Below are 19,725 nucleotides of genomic sequence, written 5' to 3' on the forward strand. Positions count from 1 at the left end.
GTCTAGACTGGGAATGGGATCATGTTTCTCTGTAAGACAATGAACATTTCGTGAGTCTATTCTGGAATCATGGTCCGTCAGTTTACACTGTTATTTGTTTGTATGACAGTGACAATTTTTCGTATGTCTTGCCTGGGATCATGGTCAGTCAGTCTAGACTGGGATCCTGTGTCTCTGTATTCCTCGTCTTGCCTGGGATTATTGTCCATATCCGTAGCCAGGGGGTTTCGGACCCCCTTTCCCTTGAACATTCCTGGCTACGGGCCTGTCATTCTAGACTGGGATCCTGTGTCTCTGTATAGCACCTTTAGTTAATAGCCAAAACATAATAACAATCAACATTTCCGGCCAATAACTCTAAAATATGTTGAAAAATATTTCAATAGACATTTATTTCTTGTCATGCTTTTTTTTTTGGCAGTTTCAGCTTTTAACATAGCTCCTATAGTTTAAAAAATAACATTCAAAATAACAACAAAAAAAAGCTGAAAAATTGAAACAAATATATAAAATTTAGGGGCGATACTTAAAGGCTGACAGTTTTTTTTTTAAATTTCGTTGAAAATAGATCAAGTGCTGATATTTAAAAAAAATCATAACCAATAAAATCTTGTGCTAAACTTTTTTAAGCTTAGTTTTTGAGAAAATGGAAAGGGAGCACCAATAAAGTTAAAAATAACTTTTGAGAGGCAATAACTTGAAAAACAGGTGGACACAAATTGTCAGAGCAGATAGAATTTGTTTGTGTTAGTCATTTTAACCTGTGTCGATTTCTATAATTTTAGAGATATTATCCATAACTGTAGTTTGATCCTATGTTCTTTTTTCAGTCATGAAGGCCATGTTGGTTTATCAAACTGGAAGAAAACTTTATAGTTGACATTCTATAGATGAAGCAGACAAACATTGGTTCCAATTCATAGAGCATTTTCTTCAGGAAAGATTTTAAAAAGAAAATTTTCCTGAAGACAGATGCAAATTGATGGTAAAAGTCAGTGGCGATAGGTCCTTAACTTTTAACCTTGAAGAATGATAGGAAAAGTTCCTCCTAGCTGTAACTTGTTTTGTATAAATTTGTGATGGTAACTATGGGTTATTATTCATGAAACCAACAAAACACAATTTTGCATAAAAAACTTAAATTTCATGCTCCAAAATTTTAGTGCAGACCACAAGAATTGTATATTCCTGAACATTTACACATGAAAAATGTCGAAAGACTTATTATTATTTATATTAAACTGCTGGTTTTCCTGTTTGAATTGTTTTACACTTGACATTTTTGGGTTCTTGATACGTTGTTCAGTGAGCCAAGGCTCTGTGTTGAAGGCAGTACTTTGACCTTTAATTGTTAATTTTTATACATTGTGACTTGGATGGAGAGTTGTCACATTTGCACTCATACCACATCTTCTTATTTTCATTAAGATATATTCTTATGTAACATAGCATGGATTCCCTTGAATGCTTGTTAAAGAATCATTCAGACAGAAAACAAAGACATATAAATTTAAAAACAGTAAAAACAATTTTATTTCAAAACAAGACATTGAACACTCAAAATCAGTTAAAATGTAAACTTACAAACCTCAATGATTTTTTATGGAAATAAAATAAAATATTATCTTTTTAAAAAAATATACAACCCTTCCTCTGTATTAAAGTAAACAACAATATAAAGTAACTTGCATTATTCCACAATTCAAAATAATTTAAAATGAAATTTAAGAAATCTGAAGAAAAAAAAGTTCACAGAATTTACAGCTTTCAGTCTTCCTTAAGGTGGTACCTAACACTACAGGGAGATAACTCTGTAAAATCAGCAGAATGTTTTAATGACGTTGTGTTGTTAATGGAATATCAAGCTTCTCAATGATCAAAATAAGTTTTTGTCAAACTGCTATATAAGCAGTGTAATTTTTCTGATTAAACGGTTGGTTCAAAGTTTTTGAAATTTTTATATTTTTGTCAAAGGGTCAAACTAAATACTTTGTCAAAATATAAAGAAAATTAAACAAGCCAAATTAATTTTAGTTCAGGTGTTAGGTACCACCTTAAGATCAAAGTTAAAACACAAATAAATATTTTTTTCCCTCATTTTTATAACAGTAAAAAAAAAAAAATACAATGAAATCAAATCTCTTCTCAAAAGTCCACTCTATCAATACAGCTAAATCTACCAGTAAAATGAACACCTCAGGAATGATTGTATAAAATAAATAATGATTTATAATATATTAAAATTATCAAAATGTATAAATATATTAGATAAAATCAATTAAAACACACACAAGTAAAAAACATAATACTGATACAGGGATGTTGATAAAACACATATAAAATTCACAATTGTGTATTATTGCACCTCAAACCACAGCAAAACAATATAAATGTGCACCAAGTGATTTTATGTATTTTGTAAAATGTTCAGGTTTAAGGGCTATTCATTTGAAATGTGCTTCTTTTTATCTGTAGCAAAACTTCAAAATTCTTGGCAAGAGTCAATTGACTAGTATGGGCAACCATGGCACAGTTATGTATAAAACCTCAGGTCTCTCCTTTGATTGAGTATTCATCAATTTATTTTTTGAACTCTGAATGGGGCAGGGATTTCTGCCTAAGACGGTAACAATTTACAAAATACATAATCATGACGAACACAAATTCACATAATATAAATAATTCAGCAAATTGCATAACAAGTCAGTATAAAATGCATAAAAAGGATTATCACAATTTGTTTTGATTAAATTAATATATATCTTATATAAAAATTAATCTATAATACTGTGCAACAATTTAATATAATAAATATAATATTTACAAGTATAATACATTTTTTAAATAACAGCAAAAATCTAAAAGAAATATACCAAAAAGAAAAAAACAAGCAAACATGATTCATCTTTTTAACAAATGAAAGATTCCTGCAGTATGCATATGTGTTATAATATATTCTGCATTTTTTTGGTCTTCTTATAAAAATTTACTTAAAAATGCTTTCATATTTTCATGGCCAACACAGCTATTCACTGGGATATTTAAAGGCTCATTGTCACCAAAAAGGTTACGACAAATATTGAATATTGGACACCCAGGTCAGCCTCTGGGCAAATTTCCCTTTAGTTGACAAATAGTAAATTTAAAGGTTATGATCTGGTTTAAACTATTATTGTTCAATTTTCATGGTAATATTTCTGTCTAATTGATTGGAGTATTAACATATTTTCTTATGAATTACATGTCCTATAACTCCCATTAACCATTTACTACTCACGTTTTAAACACTCAAACATGGGCGCATATAAATGAGTTTGTTATGTGTCAGAATTAAATTTATTTACTAAAGACTGCCAAATTTATTGTTAAGTTCTTTTCTTATTCAAACTCCTCAATGATCATACACACATGCTGCTGACCTTTTCATTAAACAGAACAATGGATTATACAGCATCTACATCAATTTAACACGCTTATCTTCCACTGCACATTGTACCACACTCTCACCCAAGACTTGTTTACCTTACATACTTTTATATAACTGCACTTCAGAATTGAACATTATAGTTCATTACCAAATAACCACCACATACATCTTTTTTAACTTGTTCCACTACCATTCCATAATACTTTACGTACTTCATTTACCATTGCAGACTATTCAACATACAGCACTTACATTGTATCTGGGTTAGGCAAGTTCACTATCACAACAGACTGGTTTAACGAGCTAAACTACCACTCCAGACTGGTTTGAAAATCTATACTACCACTGAAGACTGGTTTAACTAACTATACTACCACTGCAGACTATTCTAATGAACTAAACTACCACTCCAAACTGGTTTAACAAACTATGCTACCACTGCAGACTGGTTTAACAAGCTATCCCACCACTGTAGAATATTCTAACAAACTACCACTCTAAACTGGTTTACATAACTAGATTAACTAACTAAACTACCACTCCAGACTAGTTTAACATACAGCACTCACACTGCAGACTGGTTTAATATGTATATCATCTTTACAAACTTTAATAAAATTTTAGCTTATAATCCAATAAACAATTCTGTGGCATTTATTTCTTCAAAAATAAACTTCTATCGAGAAAGAAAAAAAGTTTACAAAACCTGTCTTAATAACTAGAAATGGTAATAAATAAAATTTATACATGTAATATTTTCTGTTGATTTTTTGTTCTAATTCAAGACCTGATAAATAATCTACACGAATTGGTCATTTGAAATAAGTTAGTTTAGTGCTCATTAGTTCAAAAATAAAATCATCTGCATGAAGTATTAGACTGTGAAATTAGTAAAACTCCCCTCCACCAAAACAAAACCCTGGAAAACACTAAATATAGTACAGAATTTGGCACTTAATAATCATTGATTTACAACAGTTAACCTGTTGAAAAAAAAACATGTAGAAAACTATCTATGAAACATGAGACAAAAAATTCTATTGATAAAAAGCATACAACAAAACAAAAATATTTAATTTACGGTAGATATCAACAGTTAAAAATACTAGGAAAAATTTAGGATTCAAACAAACAAAAACAATTTAACTCACAGTAAATGAATAAAACATAAATCACAGTAATGAAAATTTTTAATAGCAAAATGAGCAAATTATAGCAGAATAAAGTTGAGCAGCTGAGCAAGATTAACAAATTCCTTTTTTTATTTAAATTTTAAATTTATGCAATATGAAAATCTGAAATAAAGAAACAATTGAGTTATTTCCCTTTGTACTATTATATTTAGTTTTTTTTATCCCTTACATGTACGAGGAAGAATAAAACCGGCCACTATTTAATCCCTAAAAATTGCACACATAATTAAATATTTCAGTATTTTAGAATTCAATTTACAATTAAATAGGATAATACTGCTAAGTAATTAAAGTGTGGAAATGTCAATTCTAATACCAATGACATTATAATCATGTTAAAATGGATATTTCTTACCAAAAATAAAACCTCAACTCAAAAGATTTCTGACTCACATATACGAATTTGTATCAGACTTCCTATCATAAAATCTGTTTTCCAAGCATGGCTTTTGTACAGTGGGAAGATCTCAAATGAGACAATTTTAGCAGTTTTGCATTTTTTCTTAAAATTAAAGAAGTTTAGAGACCTAAGACAATTATTTGCACAAATTATTGATACATGATGTACTAATATAAGTGTTGTATATCGATGTTTCATGATTAATTGATAGGATTTGTGACGATTGAATTAAATGGGCCACAAAATTGGCTTATCACATAAATTCCCATCAACAAAAGAAAAGTAGACCAATTTCCTTTTTTCCTAATTACCTACAAGACCTATTTCAACAAGATATTCCTACTACTATATTATCAAAAATTAAAAAATTAAATAAAAATATCTCTCATGGCAAGATTTTGTTTATGTAAAGTATTATTCAACAAGCATTAGAAAATCAAAATACATTTTTTATAAATAAAAGTTATTTTTTAAATCAATAAACTAATAGCTAAAGTAAAAAATTATATGCAATGACACAACTAATTCTCAACAAGAACTCTATGGTGAAAATTCATGATCATCGTTATTTGTAACCATCTAAATAGGGAATTGTAAAAGCTTTAAACTTTCCCTTCTATAAAACGAGTTATCCTTCCATGTCTACAGAATTGTTCATTCAGGTAAATTACAGTAAAACATTTTTTTTTATAAACAACAAAGAATAAAATTTCAAAACTTAACATAACAGCAATGCCCATAACTTCAATTAAAGTGTTTAGATAAGCAATGATGTTAATTCAGACTCATAAATATTTTGTTTAGCTCTTGCCACATCCTTTAATTAATGTGCTCATTCTGTTGTCACAAAATATACTTTCATACAACAGATACCAAACCTATGCAATGGTAAACAATATTTCCTAGTCAGGTGGTTAGTTCAATTAAATTTTCTGCTAAGCTATCTTAATATTTTTTGAAGCTCACTTTAGATGACTTAGCCATAGATTTAACCAATATTTATTAGAAAATGTTTGATTCCACCTTCTACTAACAGTTTCTAAAACAGCTCCAGATTTAATAAAAATATAATTGATAAATGGCAAGAAAATTGATGTGCACAATTATTGTTTAACAATGATACACACAGCAAGAATACACATAAAAAAGTTACATGTACAAAAAGTGATTTCATATAAATTTCAAAACATATATCTCATTCTAAAAGCAATCAACTGTTCCTCACTATAACCTACACCTGATGATTATCAGTAGAATCAGGACAGGTCTTTGTACCAGGCTGAGCAGCTCTTTTCTGTAATCGTCCCAAGGAATCACTGACAAGTCATTGTACCCAGTGGTACAGAACTGCGTTGTAATCTACCAGAATCGTAGGAATACTTCTCTGATTCTTTAGGTGTAAACATCACCTGATGTGTTGTGTTGTGACGTTGTGGTCCACTCAGGGGAGGTAATATGTGTGACATCTTCAACTGAAAAATTATGAAAAAAAGTTCAGACAAAGTAAACATAATACTAGAAGACACATACAAAATTGAGGGGCATGTAAATTGGATTATTTTATTCTAATATACTTGTCAACCCAACTATTTTAAATGCATCACCAGACAAGTGGGGAAATTATTTTTATCAAGTTAAATTACTTTCTTCTATTTGTTGATGATGGCCACAATTTTGTAAGATAAATTGTTATTGTACTCAATTGCTTCATACTAACAACTTTTTAATAGCAATAATGACCTAAAATTTTTTACCAGTTGGTCAATTTGAAGCGAATTTAAACTAGTTATGAAAAACAAGTTGGCTTGTTGACATTGCCTTTGGAATAAAAATATTTTTTTATAACCATGAATCCATTTTGAACATTTGTAGTCAGCCCAGTGTTTTGAAGAATTTTATTTCGCATGAGAACACTTATTTATAGTTAGTAAAAAGTCATTGTTATGACTTTTAACACATTTAGTAAACGTACATTATTAAGTGCAGTGTTATGAGGAATCATCTTAGCCTGTACTGGATCTTTGTAGTCTGTGTATGATGAGGAATGGTCGGTTTCTTCTTCTGAAAACATACAGTGAAAATAGTCTATAGTTTAAAGCATACAAAAAATCAAACTTAAGAATTGACAGAGACAATAACTCCACAGGAAAATATAAGTGGAGTAACATTTTTGTATTCAAAATTCGTTACTATCAAGTGATACTGGAGTATTCAAGTATTCAGTGGTTGTCATTTCTTGATGTTGTTCATAATTGTTTCTCGTTTTTCATATAGATTAGACAGTTGGTTTATCTATTTGAATTTTTTTACACTAGTCATTTTTGGTGCTCTTTACAGCTTGTTATTCAGTGTGAGCTAAGGCTCCGTGTTGAAGACTGTAATTTAACTTATATATTGTTTACTTTTTACAAATTGTTACTTGGATGGAGAGTAGTCTCCTTGGCACTCAAAATACATCTTATCATTCCCACTCATTGATATCACTAACTATAACCAACGTTAATTGAAACTCTAGTCTTTTATATATATTAGTTGATTCACAATAGATTTAGACAGGGTTGAAAATAAATATAAACTTACTAAGATAGTAACTGTGGAATTTAGTTCTATCATATGTATATGGTACTTTTACTCCTTTGAATGTGTAATATTAAACTTACTACTATAATAATTGACAGGTATACTACTCTCCTTGTGGAATTTAGTTCTATCGTAGGTGTATGGTACTTTTACTCCTTTGAATGTATCATAGTTTGTTGTGTCATAAAAATTTCTGTTCAGCTGAGGCTCCCCAAAGGATACTTTACTTTTTGTACGAAGGTTAGCACCAGATATAATTGTGTTGTGGATTCCCAATGGTGGCTGAAATAAAAATATTCTTATTAAAATTTACCATTTATTTAAATGTCTTGAAAATGCAGTACAAAAGACAATCTCATGTAAAGAAGAACTGTAATTTTTTTGGCGTTGATGGACATACAAAGATGGCACAACAAAGGTTTTGATTAGATTTGAATGATACTGTATAAGATTGAACTGAAATTTCACTTATCTAGCTAATCATTGCAAATAACTAAAGTTTATAAAGAGTCAGAAAAAATGTTTCAATATCTGATTCAAAACATATTGAAAAGAATCAGAGATGTATAATAGGGGGAGGCTGCATATACAATGTATGTGTAACAATTCCCCTTTAAAGGTGTTTTGATTTTTTTTTCTTTTGAGAATTTCATGATATCGCATGTTTGAAATATTGAAAACTCACCCTTTTTCTAATCTAACCTACACAAATGTTTTCTACAATATTTTTCAATGATGATAAAATTTGATTATGTACTTCTAGTTTTAATTGATTTTTTTTCGGAGTGAGTTTAAGCTTCAATAAAGCTTGATCTGTAAGTTAAATATAAAATAATATTTACATTTCCATGGTACACCCTGGCAGTGGTTGTGTTCACTCTCTCTAGAACTCTACTATTCTCCATATCCCCTGGTGGAAAATCACTGTGATTTCTGTGTTTTAATGGCTTATATCTGTCAACTACAATATATTTTAGGAATGATAATTTTAAGTAAGTACTGAAAATGAACCATGCTTTTGTCAATGATCAAGGTTTTGTTAAACTTCAATAATTTCTTTTACTTGTACATGTATAACAGCAACTGGAACAGGATTTACAATATGGAGTTTTTTTTACAATCTTCCTTCAAATAATAATTTTACAAGGCACTCACAATTTATTGGTCAGAAACTTAATAGAAAATTAAGAGTGAACAAGTAGAACCCTTATGATTAGGTAAACAGAAAGTTGAACAGTTATGATTTTGACATGCACCACAAAATTATAGCATGCCCATTTATACTTTGAATTAAATTTCACAAAGCCATGTAAGATCTGTCGTTCTTAAAAAAATTATGAGTAAAAAATTCAAACAAAAGTTTTACAGCTAGCTAATACAGAAACACTGATGTTTATCTGTACATTTCCTCATTTGCTGCAAGGGTATGAAAAACAAATGATAAAAATGAATAATTTCCAAACCCTGACATTTCATACCATACATACACGTAGCAACTACAAATCTCTCATGATTGCATAACTGTAAAATTAAAATTCTAATGCAATATGTATGTAACAATTTTTTTCATTGGCTAAAAGTTGCCGTCAAATCCACAGTTGACCAGGCGTAACTAAGGAGGGACAACCATTTTGAAATAATTGAATGAACAAATGTTCGATTACTACTATATAATTGAAAACTAAACAACACCTACCTCGAATTTGCCGTTTTAATGTTATTTTATCCGAAATTGAAGCGTACAGGTAACATAATAACCTCCAGTTTGTAAGTTTTCATTTGTATGACGTCACGTTTATCCATGACGTCTCTACGCCAAAATCATTCATGAAGTTTCGCGGATTTTTTTTATTTGTCAAATTAAGACATTTTTCCAAGTTTTATTGTATTATTTCATTTTGAAATGCATTAGAATCAGAATAACAGTACTGTAGTTGAAGAGTTGCCACCGTCAATTTTGATTTGACAGTCGCAAATCTCCTTTTTACTGTCTCCGCTACGCGTCGCCAGTAAAACTGCATTTGCGACCGTCAAATCTGCAATTGACGGTGGCAACTCTTCAACTACAGTACTGTTATTCCTTAAATGGAATACTACCATATCTTACTTAATACAGGTTTATATGACCTAGTTTAACGAACCTGGTACAGATATAGGTTAATATGACCTAGTTTAAAGAACCTGGTACAGATGTGGGTTGATATGACCTAGTTTAATGAACCTGGTACAGATGTAGGTTGATATGACCTAGTTTAATGAACCTGGTACAGATGTGGGTTGATATGACCTAGTTTTATGAACCTGGTACAGATGTAGGTTTATATGACCTAGTTTTACAAACCTGGTACAGATGTGGGTTGATATGACCTAGTTTAATAATGAATCTGGTACAGATGTAGGTTTCTATGACCTAGTTTAACGAACCTGGTACAGATGTAGGTTGATATGACCTAGTTTAATGAACCTGGTAGATGTGGGTTTATATGACCTACTTTAATGAACCTGGTACAGATGTGGGTTGATATGACCTAGTTTAATGAACCTGGTACAGATGTAGGTTTATATGACCTAGTTTAACGAACCTGGTACAGATGTGGGTTGATATGACCTAGTTTAGTGAACCTGGTACAGATGTGGGTTTATATGACCTAGTTTAATGAACCTGGTACAGATGTGGGTTTATATGACCTAGTTTAACAAACCTGGTACAGATGTAGGTTGATATGACTTAGTTAAACTAACCTGGTTCAGATGTGGGTTGATATGACCTAGTTTAATGAACCTGGTACAGATGTAGATTAATATGACCTAGTTTAACAAACCTGGTACAGATGTAGATTAATATGACCTAGTTTAACAAACCTGGTACAGATGTAGATTAATATGACCTAGTTTAACAAACCTGGTACAGATGTGGGTTGATATGACCTAGTTTAACAAACCTGGTACAGATGTAGGTTGATATGAATTAATTGCAGTACTGAAGTAATCATTTTCTTTGTAACAATCTTCTGACTGGAAATTAGTTCTTCGCAATACTCCACTGACTTCAGACTTTAGGTAAGGATTGTGTTTGTGTTGGCTTGTGAGGTTGCTGTACGATTCTTTCATTGTTGTGTCTCTCTGTAATACTTTATCAGGATCTCCTTTAGGTACATTTGTACCGGTGGGCTATAATAAGATATGACTGTTGTAAGACATATATTGACTCTAAATTTGACTGTCTAACATATATATCTTGTTTTATGCAGTTCTGAGTGTTAGTAAGTATTTTAAAATAATTATTTTATTCTTGCAATATTCTTCTAACATAACAAAAATAACAAACTTTGATTTAAATTCTTTCACTGCAGTTTGCACCAAAAACTTTTCAACTACTAGTCTGAAGACCAATATTCTGATATATTTCTTATCCGGTCAAATAAAGTTTTGCAAAAACTTACTAGTTTGAATAAAATTTTACTAGTCTGGGGCATCAGAATAGTGGCTCACTGTGTATTTAGATTAGTTTTATTAACTATTTTTTTTTTTTTTTCTTTTCCATTGAGTATACTAGCTTATGATATCTTTTATAATTGAAAATGTTTTAATTGATTTAATTTGAAAGGATTAACTTGTTCTTATCCATCCAACTCATTTGCCCAAATATTAAATTGTGACATTGCTATGTGTTGATTACAATATCCATTCTTTACATGTTACACTTACAGCAGATAAGATTTTAACTCTTGGCTGTGATTTATCAGGGAACATTAAGTTGTGAGTGGTGTTGAAATTTGACAATCTTTCATCTCCTTTGACTGTTGGTGGACCACCTGAAATAAATAAAAAAAACATCTTTAAAAATAAAGCTTATTATATGTAAATGTACATCTAATGTGTATAATTTAAGAATTTTTGAGTGAATTTATGTGTAAGTTGTGATTTTTTAAATTATTTTTTTATAGCAAGAACAAATTAACTATATACGTTTTTATCTCAAAATCCCCTTATATAATGGAGAAGCACATAGGCCTAATATCTCATTGCCAAAGCTGACAATCACATGACTTTCCTATCAAAATAAATTTTGAGCAAGTTATACCTATAACTAGATTGCATGTTAAAAATTTCTCATCCCATAAAAGGAAATGATAAATTTTTTAATAAATACATGTAGCTGAAACTGAAATTTTAAGATGAAAATTGTCTACCTTTCATTGAAGGTCTTTAGTTTAATGTCTGAGATAAATCAGATAATGTTTTGATATAGTCTGTCCATTGAAAATTATAGTATTTCCAATTTTTCGGTCAGGTGTTTTGAAATGATTAATTATTTCAACCAACTGTATCTTGAAACAGTTTTTTCACATTTTCAGAATTTAAATTATTTTGTTCATTGTTAAATTGAGAATTATAAAAATTAACAACAAGAGTGCACACACTGAAATGTCTCGCCTTCTTTACTAATCATTGATATTATCTTGATACTCCTAAATATAAAGCTTTATTACGCCTGTCACATAAACTTAACATGAACCATGAAAATGAGGTCAAGGTCAGTTGAACCATATGCCAGGCAGACATGTACAGCTAACAATGTTTCCATACAACAAATATAGTTGACCTATTGCTTATAGTTTAAGAAAATAGACCAAAACACAAAAACTTAACACTGAGCAATGAACCGTGAAAACCAGGTCAAGGTCAAATAAAACCTGCACGACTGACATATAGATCATAAAATATTTCCATAAACCAAATATAGTTGACCTATATATGACATATAGTATTAGATAAAAAGACCAAAACTCAAAAACTTAACTTTGACCACTGAACCATGAAAATGAAGTCAAGGTCAGATGACATCTGCCCGCTAGACATGTACACCTTACAATCATTCCATACAACAAATATGGTAAACCTATTGCATAAAGAATGAGAAAAACAGACCAAAAAACAAAAACTTAACTATAACCACTGAACCATGAAAATGAGGTCAAGGTCAGATGACATCTGCCCGCTAGACATGCACACCTTACAATCATTCCATACAACAAATATAGTAAACCTATTGCATACAGTATGAGAAAAACAGACCAAAACACAAAAACTTAACTATAACCACTGAACCATGAAAATGAGGTCAAGGTCAGATGACACCTGCCAGTTGGACATGTACACCTTACAGTCCTTCCATACACCTAATATACTAGACCTATTGCTTATAGTATCTGAGATATGGACTTGACCACCAAAACTTAACCTTGTTCACTGATCCATGAAATGAGGTCGAGTTCAAGTGAAAACTGTCTGACGGGCATGAGGACCTTGCAAGGTATGCACATACTAAATATAGTTATCCTATTACTTACAGTAAGAGAGAATTTAACATTACAAAAAATCTGAATTTTTTTTTCAAGTGGTCACTGAACCATGAAAATGAGGTCAAGGACAATGGACATGTGACTGACGGAAACTTCGTAAGATGAGACATCTATATACAAAATATGAAGCATCCAAGTCTTCCACCTTCTAAAATATATAGCTTTTAAGAAGTGAGCTAACACCGCCGCCGCATCACTATCCCTATGTCGAGTTTTCTGCAACAAAAGTTGCAGGCTCGACAAAAACTAGTTTCTAAACAAAGTTCTGGATTTTCAGACATTTTTTTAAAATCAAATTAATCTTACCTTCGTGCATTGATGGTGCTCTGAAAACTTTTACCACAGATGTGTCGTGACCTCTGAACTTATCATTGTAGTCAGACCATGGTTGAGTGATTTTGTCAGGATCTCCTTTAGGTATATGACTTTGATGAGTATTTGTGGCAGGTCCAATACGCTGATAATCATTATTGACTTTAGGTACATAGTAATGATTATGCATGGTTCCAAACACATCCACCTTGTTTAAATCTCTATCAGTCTTGAAATTTGTGGCTCTCAGTGTTTGGTAAGAGTCTGTTACAACAGGTTTTTTTAAGTAACGATACTCATATGCTTGAGTACTTTCAGATTGATCACCCTACAAGCAATAAAATCAACTTAAATTTGACATATATAGAAGTAAGAATTAATTATGTGTTAACTTGAGTTATGTCCCTTGTTACCAACAATTAATTGCTACGTCTAAAGATGAGTTTATTTTTTTCTAAGATTTTAGAAGCAATGATCTTCTGTTGTTATTTTTTTTTTGGCATTGAAAACATTAAAATACTGCCTGATAAATAAGAAATTTTATCACTAGAATCTGTTTCTTTTAAAAGACAGAAAATTGTTTATTCTGTGCATGTAATGCTTTTGTGTCATGGATGGAAACCTCATATCCTTTGTTTTTCTATTAAGAAATTTGAAATAAACATTAGGAATGTTGAATTCAATGTTACATTTGTGATTTTTCATTTAGAAAATTAAAATTACAATTGTTAAAACTCAGTTTCACCTTACCAACATTTTCAAACCAGGAGAACATATATTGTTCATTTTTTAGAACAATATGTAGAGTTCTACCAATTTGCTTCAAGTGAGCACAGGTACTAGTCATTTTTACCTGTCTTTGTAAGAAGTTGAATAAGAGATCTCCTGATAAAAGTTAAAAATATATAGGATAGTAGGATAGTGTTGATAAGCTACATGTTGATGACCCTGTCCGGGCCTGTCATCACAAGTAATTTTGCTTTCTTTGAATCAGTGTTTTCCTTTTTTCACTAAGGTAAGATGGGTGTTCCACAACTTCAACATTACTATCAATTTTATTTAACTTATTTGGTCTAGTATTTTCTTTATCATCATCATCATCTGCCTTTCTTGTTCCACGATTGATAAATGAAAACATTGAAATTTGACGATTGGACGCCATCTTTGTCGATGAAAACAAGGCGGGATTAGTATTCAAATTTTAACGGTACAGAACCGAAAAAAATTCGGATTTTGAAAAAAAAGCAGACCACCTCCTAAAATCGAAAGGTGGTCGGCTTTCAAAAGAAGGTGGTCGGCACACCCGGCTTAAATGCCAAATGGAAAACACTGTTGCATGTTGTTGAATTGGAGGTTAATCAGGTTCAGGTGTGTATTTTTAGGTTAAGATATATATGTATAGTATATATAGCTATACCTTGTAGGATTGGTTTCTTATATATTTTTGACAGAATGGAATGTGTAGTTTTTCAGTTAACATGATATGAAACTTATTCTTCTAAAATGTTCATGTTGCATTGGATAGTTCTTTCAGTAATTGTTGAAGACTTCTTTTTATGCTTACAGGATAAATAAATGATTGCAACCATGAATTAGTTTTATACCTTGAAATACGATTGATCTCTATGCATAACTTCTGCCAAGACTGGTCTATCTGCCTGTGCATCTCTTCCATAATGATTGTAAGGGGGATAATCAGTTTTAAAAATACTTCCTAGGCCTTTTCTGGTTTCTGTTGTATCCTGGGCTACTTGGAAATTTGTTGACGACAAAAAGTCTGTTCCTGATAAAGGTTCAATAATTGGTTTATCAACATGCATTGAGTCCCTCATTGTAAGTTCCTGAAAATGAAAAGCAAATTTTGTTTATAATATACAATTCTCAAATTAAGTTTATATTTTTTTAAATAAAAAACAGAAACAGAATCCTTATTTCTGATAATAATGAAATAAAATTTAGCAGAATAGATTTTCGAATGATACTGATCAGCTGAATAGTGTTGTCATTTATAGAAGTGTTTAAATATAGATAGGTTCTACAAATAAAGGACTTTTGATCAATATATTTGTGTACCATTGATTTACAGGATTACCATGAAAAAAAAACACCATTCAGTTTGTTTGTTGTAGTAAATTAGTTACAATGTGTCGGAGTTACATTGTACTCTAGAACTTCATGTCAGCTAGATACATTGTATCTGTCCTTATTGTTTAATATGCTATCAAACCCTCATAAAATTAAATAGACGTCTTGCTAGTTACAAAATGGTCCAATCATATTTTGGAACATAAGGGGCCTTGCTAGTTACAAAATGGTCCAATCATATTATGGAACATAAGGGGTCTTGCTAGTTACAAAATGGTCCAATCATATTATGGAACATAAGGGGTCTTGCTAGTTACAAAATGGTCCAATCATATTATGGAACATAAGGGGTCTTGCTAGTTACAAAATGGTCCAATCATATTATGGAACACATATAGATAAAATAAAGGAATTGTTACAAATTGAGTCATGAAAGGTACTGTTGATGTGCTAACATTGTTACTTTAATGCAGAAGAGACTAATGATAAACCCTCTTGCTGCTGGAGGGACACATTTGTCCACCACACCGGCTGGGTTGGAGGGATATTTTTGTCCATGTTTTAATTACATATTTATGCAAGCTTTTCCCCATTGCTACATATATATCTCCTTCAAATAAAAGAGTGAAGATTAAACAGTGTTATATTTTTCTAAAATCACTCTCAAGTGGTCATTATCCTATTATTGAATGTTGTCATTGTTTGACATATGATGTCACAGACGTACAGCTGTCCTATTTACTGGCACACGAAATGCAACATTGAAAAACAGAAATCTGTTTTTTACAAGACATTGTTGAGAAGCTTACAATGAAAGATATATCAAAAGAGTATTTTAGGATAATAGTGACATTAAAAATTTTAATTGCATTATTTGTAAAATGTTACATTGTACATGCATGACTTTAGTATATTTTTCTGTAAAACCGTTCAGTTTTATATCTTTTATTTTTATGGACTTAATTTATCCCCTTCCATTTTTCTGAGATAACTCTAACCTCAAACGGCTGTTTTGACAGACAAGTTTGGGATGTGGAACCATGGCCCAAGCTTTTCTGGCAAAATACCTGTTGGACATCAGATTAATCTTGGACTACTTCCCTAGGTCACACATCTACCTTGTATGTTAAACTGTCAAACTTGACTAATAATCAACACTTCTAGCGACCATATACATAGGCGGATCCAGACCCCTCCCCCTTTTTGTGGGGAAAATTTGGTTACTTATTTAGGGAATCATTGAAGCGTGACTGGAGCGGCCCCCCTAAGGTCAGTCTGCGCACCCCCTTTCAAAAAGTTCTGGATCCACCACTGATATATTCATATATAATTAAGTTCCAAACTGTACAAAATGAAAAAAAAAATCATGTATCATAGTTGTTGAAAACAAAATGTGTGAAATATTACCTGTTCAGGCTGTTGTTAGAAAGAGTTAACTTCCAGAACTGCAGTTATATGTCAGTTTTTGTATCTGAATAAACTATATATTGTACTGCATGTAAAAGGACAAATTCAAAGTTTTATCTATAGTTGATATTCTTTAAACTTCATAAACAGATTATCAATTCAACAATTGTGTGGAGGTTTAAACAACAACTTTAACTCAAATCACATTCCAAAGGTTTCTTTATTGTATATTTAAATAATTAATTCCTTAACAATTCTTTTATTGATACTTACAATACGATTAACACTAGATGTATTGATCTGATTGTTATCGAGATGATTGCTTGCCGACGAAATAGTAAAATACTAAAATACGAAAAGTTTTACTGCAAGTTTTGGACCCTACTACATACTAATGTGCTATCGAATTATAATAAATGCTTTGTATTATTTGAGCAGTTTGTTTCAGACATCTAGCACGAGGGTATTCAAACGATTTAAGTTATCTTTCTTCTCTAAGTATCTTTAAATGCATAGCACAGCCCTTTTGTATACAATTTCCATAGATACGCGCCACAAATATCCGGAAGCGGAAGTCAGTACTAAAATTTACAAGTGCTGACCGGATTCGATGTTAATATGCGGAAAAGTAGCATTATCAATGGTAGTACTTCATTTGCCAAAGCTTTACCCAGGGTTAGCCCGGTCGACGCTTCCGGTATAGGCACAGTCCCTTCATTTGCTGTAAAATCAGCCGCCGGCGCAAATAGGCATACGCCGCCCTCGCCGGTCTTCACTCACCGGCAAGCAATCAGCCGGTCATAAAAGTATGGTGGGAAGCACAAATTTAGATAAATTATCGGAATTCAAAAGGTGAAGATTGATTTTTGTCAATCAGACTAGTATATTACTAGCTGCGGAACCGTAGCTCTTTAATAGGTCCTTATGTTATTTTTTGACTATTTGCGGACCATAGAGCTACGGATTTTTCCTATTTCAAAACGTTCGGAATTGCGACCCAGGTTCAGGTCGCACTTATTTCCCCAAAAAATATTGTTTATAATCCATGCAAAGCTTGTCAATATATATAGTTCGTTTCGTTAGATATTTTTCTAGGATATGACTACCTATTTAAGTTTGAATATTCATTTCCTTAACACTATTATCTAATTATTTCCATTTGTATACATTCTCTATGGTCCGCAAATAGTCAAAAAATAACATAAGGACCTAAGAGCTATGGTTCCGCAGCTAGTATATTACATGATACTGCATTGGTCCACTATAACGATATTAAATAAGGGTTTGGATGGGGTTAAATGATTAAAGAATAATGCCCTTAAAAATGAAGATTAGAGAATAAAGGTAAAAAAAATGAAGACAAGAGAAAAAAAGGGGTTAATTTTTTGAAGATTAGAGAAAAAAGGGTTTATTTTTTTTTAAAGATTAGAGAAAAAAGGGGTGAAAATGAAATGTTTACAGAATAACAGACCACCCCCCCCCCCCAATCTAGACCCTCTTAAATTGCCATGCTATATTTTATTTTCAAATTTATAAAATTATCTCAGAGAAACGTTTTTATGATGAATAAGGCCTTAGAAAAAAAGATTGCATCTTAAATATATATATATTTATGGTTAATAGGTTCATCTTTTAAATTCACTAGCTTAGAAAGCAAAAAAGTAGAAATTTGAACTTATTGTATGTGTTATAACCGATCATAACTGGGACTATTATATGTTATACTAACTAGTAAATTATAGTCCCAGGTTATAATTTTGTTTTGTTTTGTTTTATTTTGTTTTATTTTGTGCTTTTTTTGTTTTGTTCTAGTTTTTGTGTTTTGTGTATTTTTTTCCATTAAAATGATATTATGTCACTTTACATTATTTTATAAATCAAAACTATATAAATAATTCAAGTGTGAAACTTTATGAATTGACTGTTGCAAACGCGGCAAACGATCAAACAACAGTGTATTTATAATTTTGTGTAAAAATGGCTGTAAATATTCCTTCTGGTGATGAAGATCATAGTTTAGCTTTAAATTCTTGCATTTGTTTTATTTTCCCTCTTCCACTATATTATTTTTATCCATTTTAATCTTTATATCTCAATTATTTTTTACACTGTATTTTTTTCTCTCTTTCCTTTTAAATAGAATCGAACATTTTTATCGTGTATTTTCAATCCTTGTTTCATATGCATCACTTTCTGAAGTTGTATCTAAAGGTTGAAATACTTCTGACTGGACCTTATCAAAATTCTCACGGGACCGCAAATTAACAGTACACTGAAAAATTTCCACGTTTATTTGTAGCTGTTTATAATACATTTAAGTTAATGTTACATGTACAGTATTCATTGTGTGATTTTATATATACACATGGAAAAAAGTATTGCAACACCTTGATTTTTTAAAATTTGAAAAATCAGCCTCTTTTTTTGGATGATATATAATAAAATATTTGTATAATATTATTGGATAACATTGGCATTGAAACGAACAAAAAATGTTTGAAAAAAAAATGATTTATATAACCAAAGTTTAAATAACAAAATGAAGTGTTTTTTGTACAAAAAAATGCATTTTACAACTTTTACTGTAGTCGAACTTTACAATGTCAGACATTTCAAAATTAATCTTCAGATGACTGTTCACATCATGATTGATCGTTATACGCCAAAGAATTAGTACTTTGTGCGCAGCCTCCATTCAAACGGATAACCGCATCTAAAGGTCTTCTGATTCCTGCCAAAAATCGACTAATTTGTTGCTAAGGTAGCAGCAACCATTTCTGATGAAGGGCATTGTTTATTTCATGATGTGTTTGAACTGGGGTGTCCTTTCGCGCACGTTCCGCCCAATAGTGTCCCATATATGCTAGATATGGTTCAAATCCGGGCTACGATCCGTCCAAGGAAGATGAACCGAATTCATTTGGAACAATGGATCTTCCTCCACGATACGTGTTA

The 19,725-nt window shown here is 31.1% G+C and overlaps 1 protein-coding gene across 1 annotated transcript; it reads right to left on the reverse strand.

Annotated features, from left to right (window-relative positions):
* Window positions 1-1,515: 1,515 nt before the first annotated feature.
* Window positions 1,516-17,191, reverse strand: LOC143073666 (stabilizer of axonemal microtubules 5-like). Its single transcript, XM_076249376.1, has 9 exons — window positions 17,044-17,191; window positions 14,883-15,119; window positions 13,273-13,606; window positions 11,309-11,415; window positions 10,543-10,771; window positions 8,443-8,561; window positions 7,681-7,882; window positions 6,993-7,081; window positions 1,516-6,492 (listed from the first exon to the last, which is right to left on the reverse strand). Exons 2-9 carry the CDS (start codon window positions 15,108-15,110, stop codon window positions 6,334-6,336), a joined length of 1,467 nt encoding a protein of 488 aa, XP_076105491.1. The 5' UTR covers window positions 15,111-15,119; window positions 17,044-17,191; the 3' UTR covers window positions 1,516-6,333.
* Between the last annotated feature and the right edge of the window lie 2,534 nt (window positions 17,192-19,725).

The sequence above is a fragment of the Mytilus galloprovincialis genome, chromosome 4, assembly GCF_965363235.1.
Source record: "Mytilus galloprovincialis chromosome 4, xbMytGall1.hap1.1, whole genome shotgun sequence".
Classification (NCBI taxonomy): domain Eukaryota; kingdom Metazoa; phylum Mollusca; class Bivalvia; order Mytilida; family Mytilidae; genus Mytilus; species Mytilus galloprovincialis.

Excerpts from the sequence above, each read along its gene's own strand:
- LOC143073666 (XM_076249376.1), bottom strand. The coding sequence starts at position 15,110 with ATGAGGGACTCAATGCATGTTGATAAACCAATTATTGAACCTTTATCA. Across the intron at positions 11,416-13,272 it reads AGCACCATCAATGCACGAAG|GTGGTCCACCAACAGTCAAA; the intron begins GTAAGATTAATT and ends TATTTATTTCAG. Across the intron at positions 10,772-11,308 it reads GAGTTAAAATCTTATCTGCT|CCCACCGGTACAAATGTACC; the intron begins GTAAGTGTAACA and ends ATCTTATTATAG.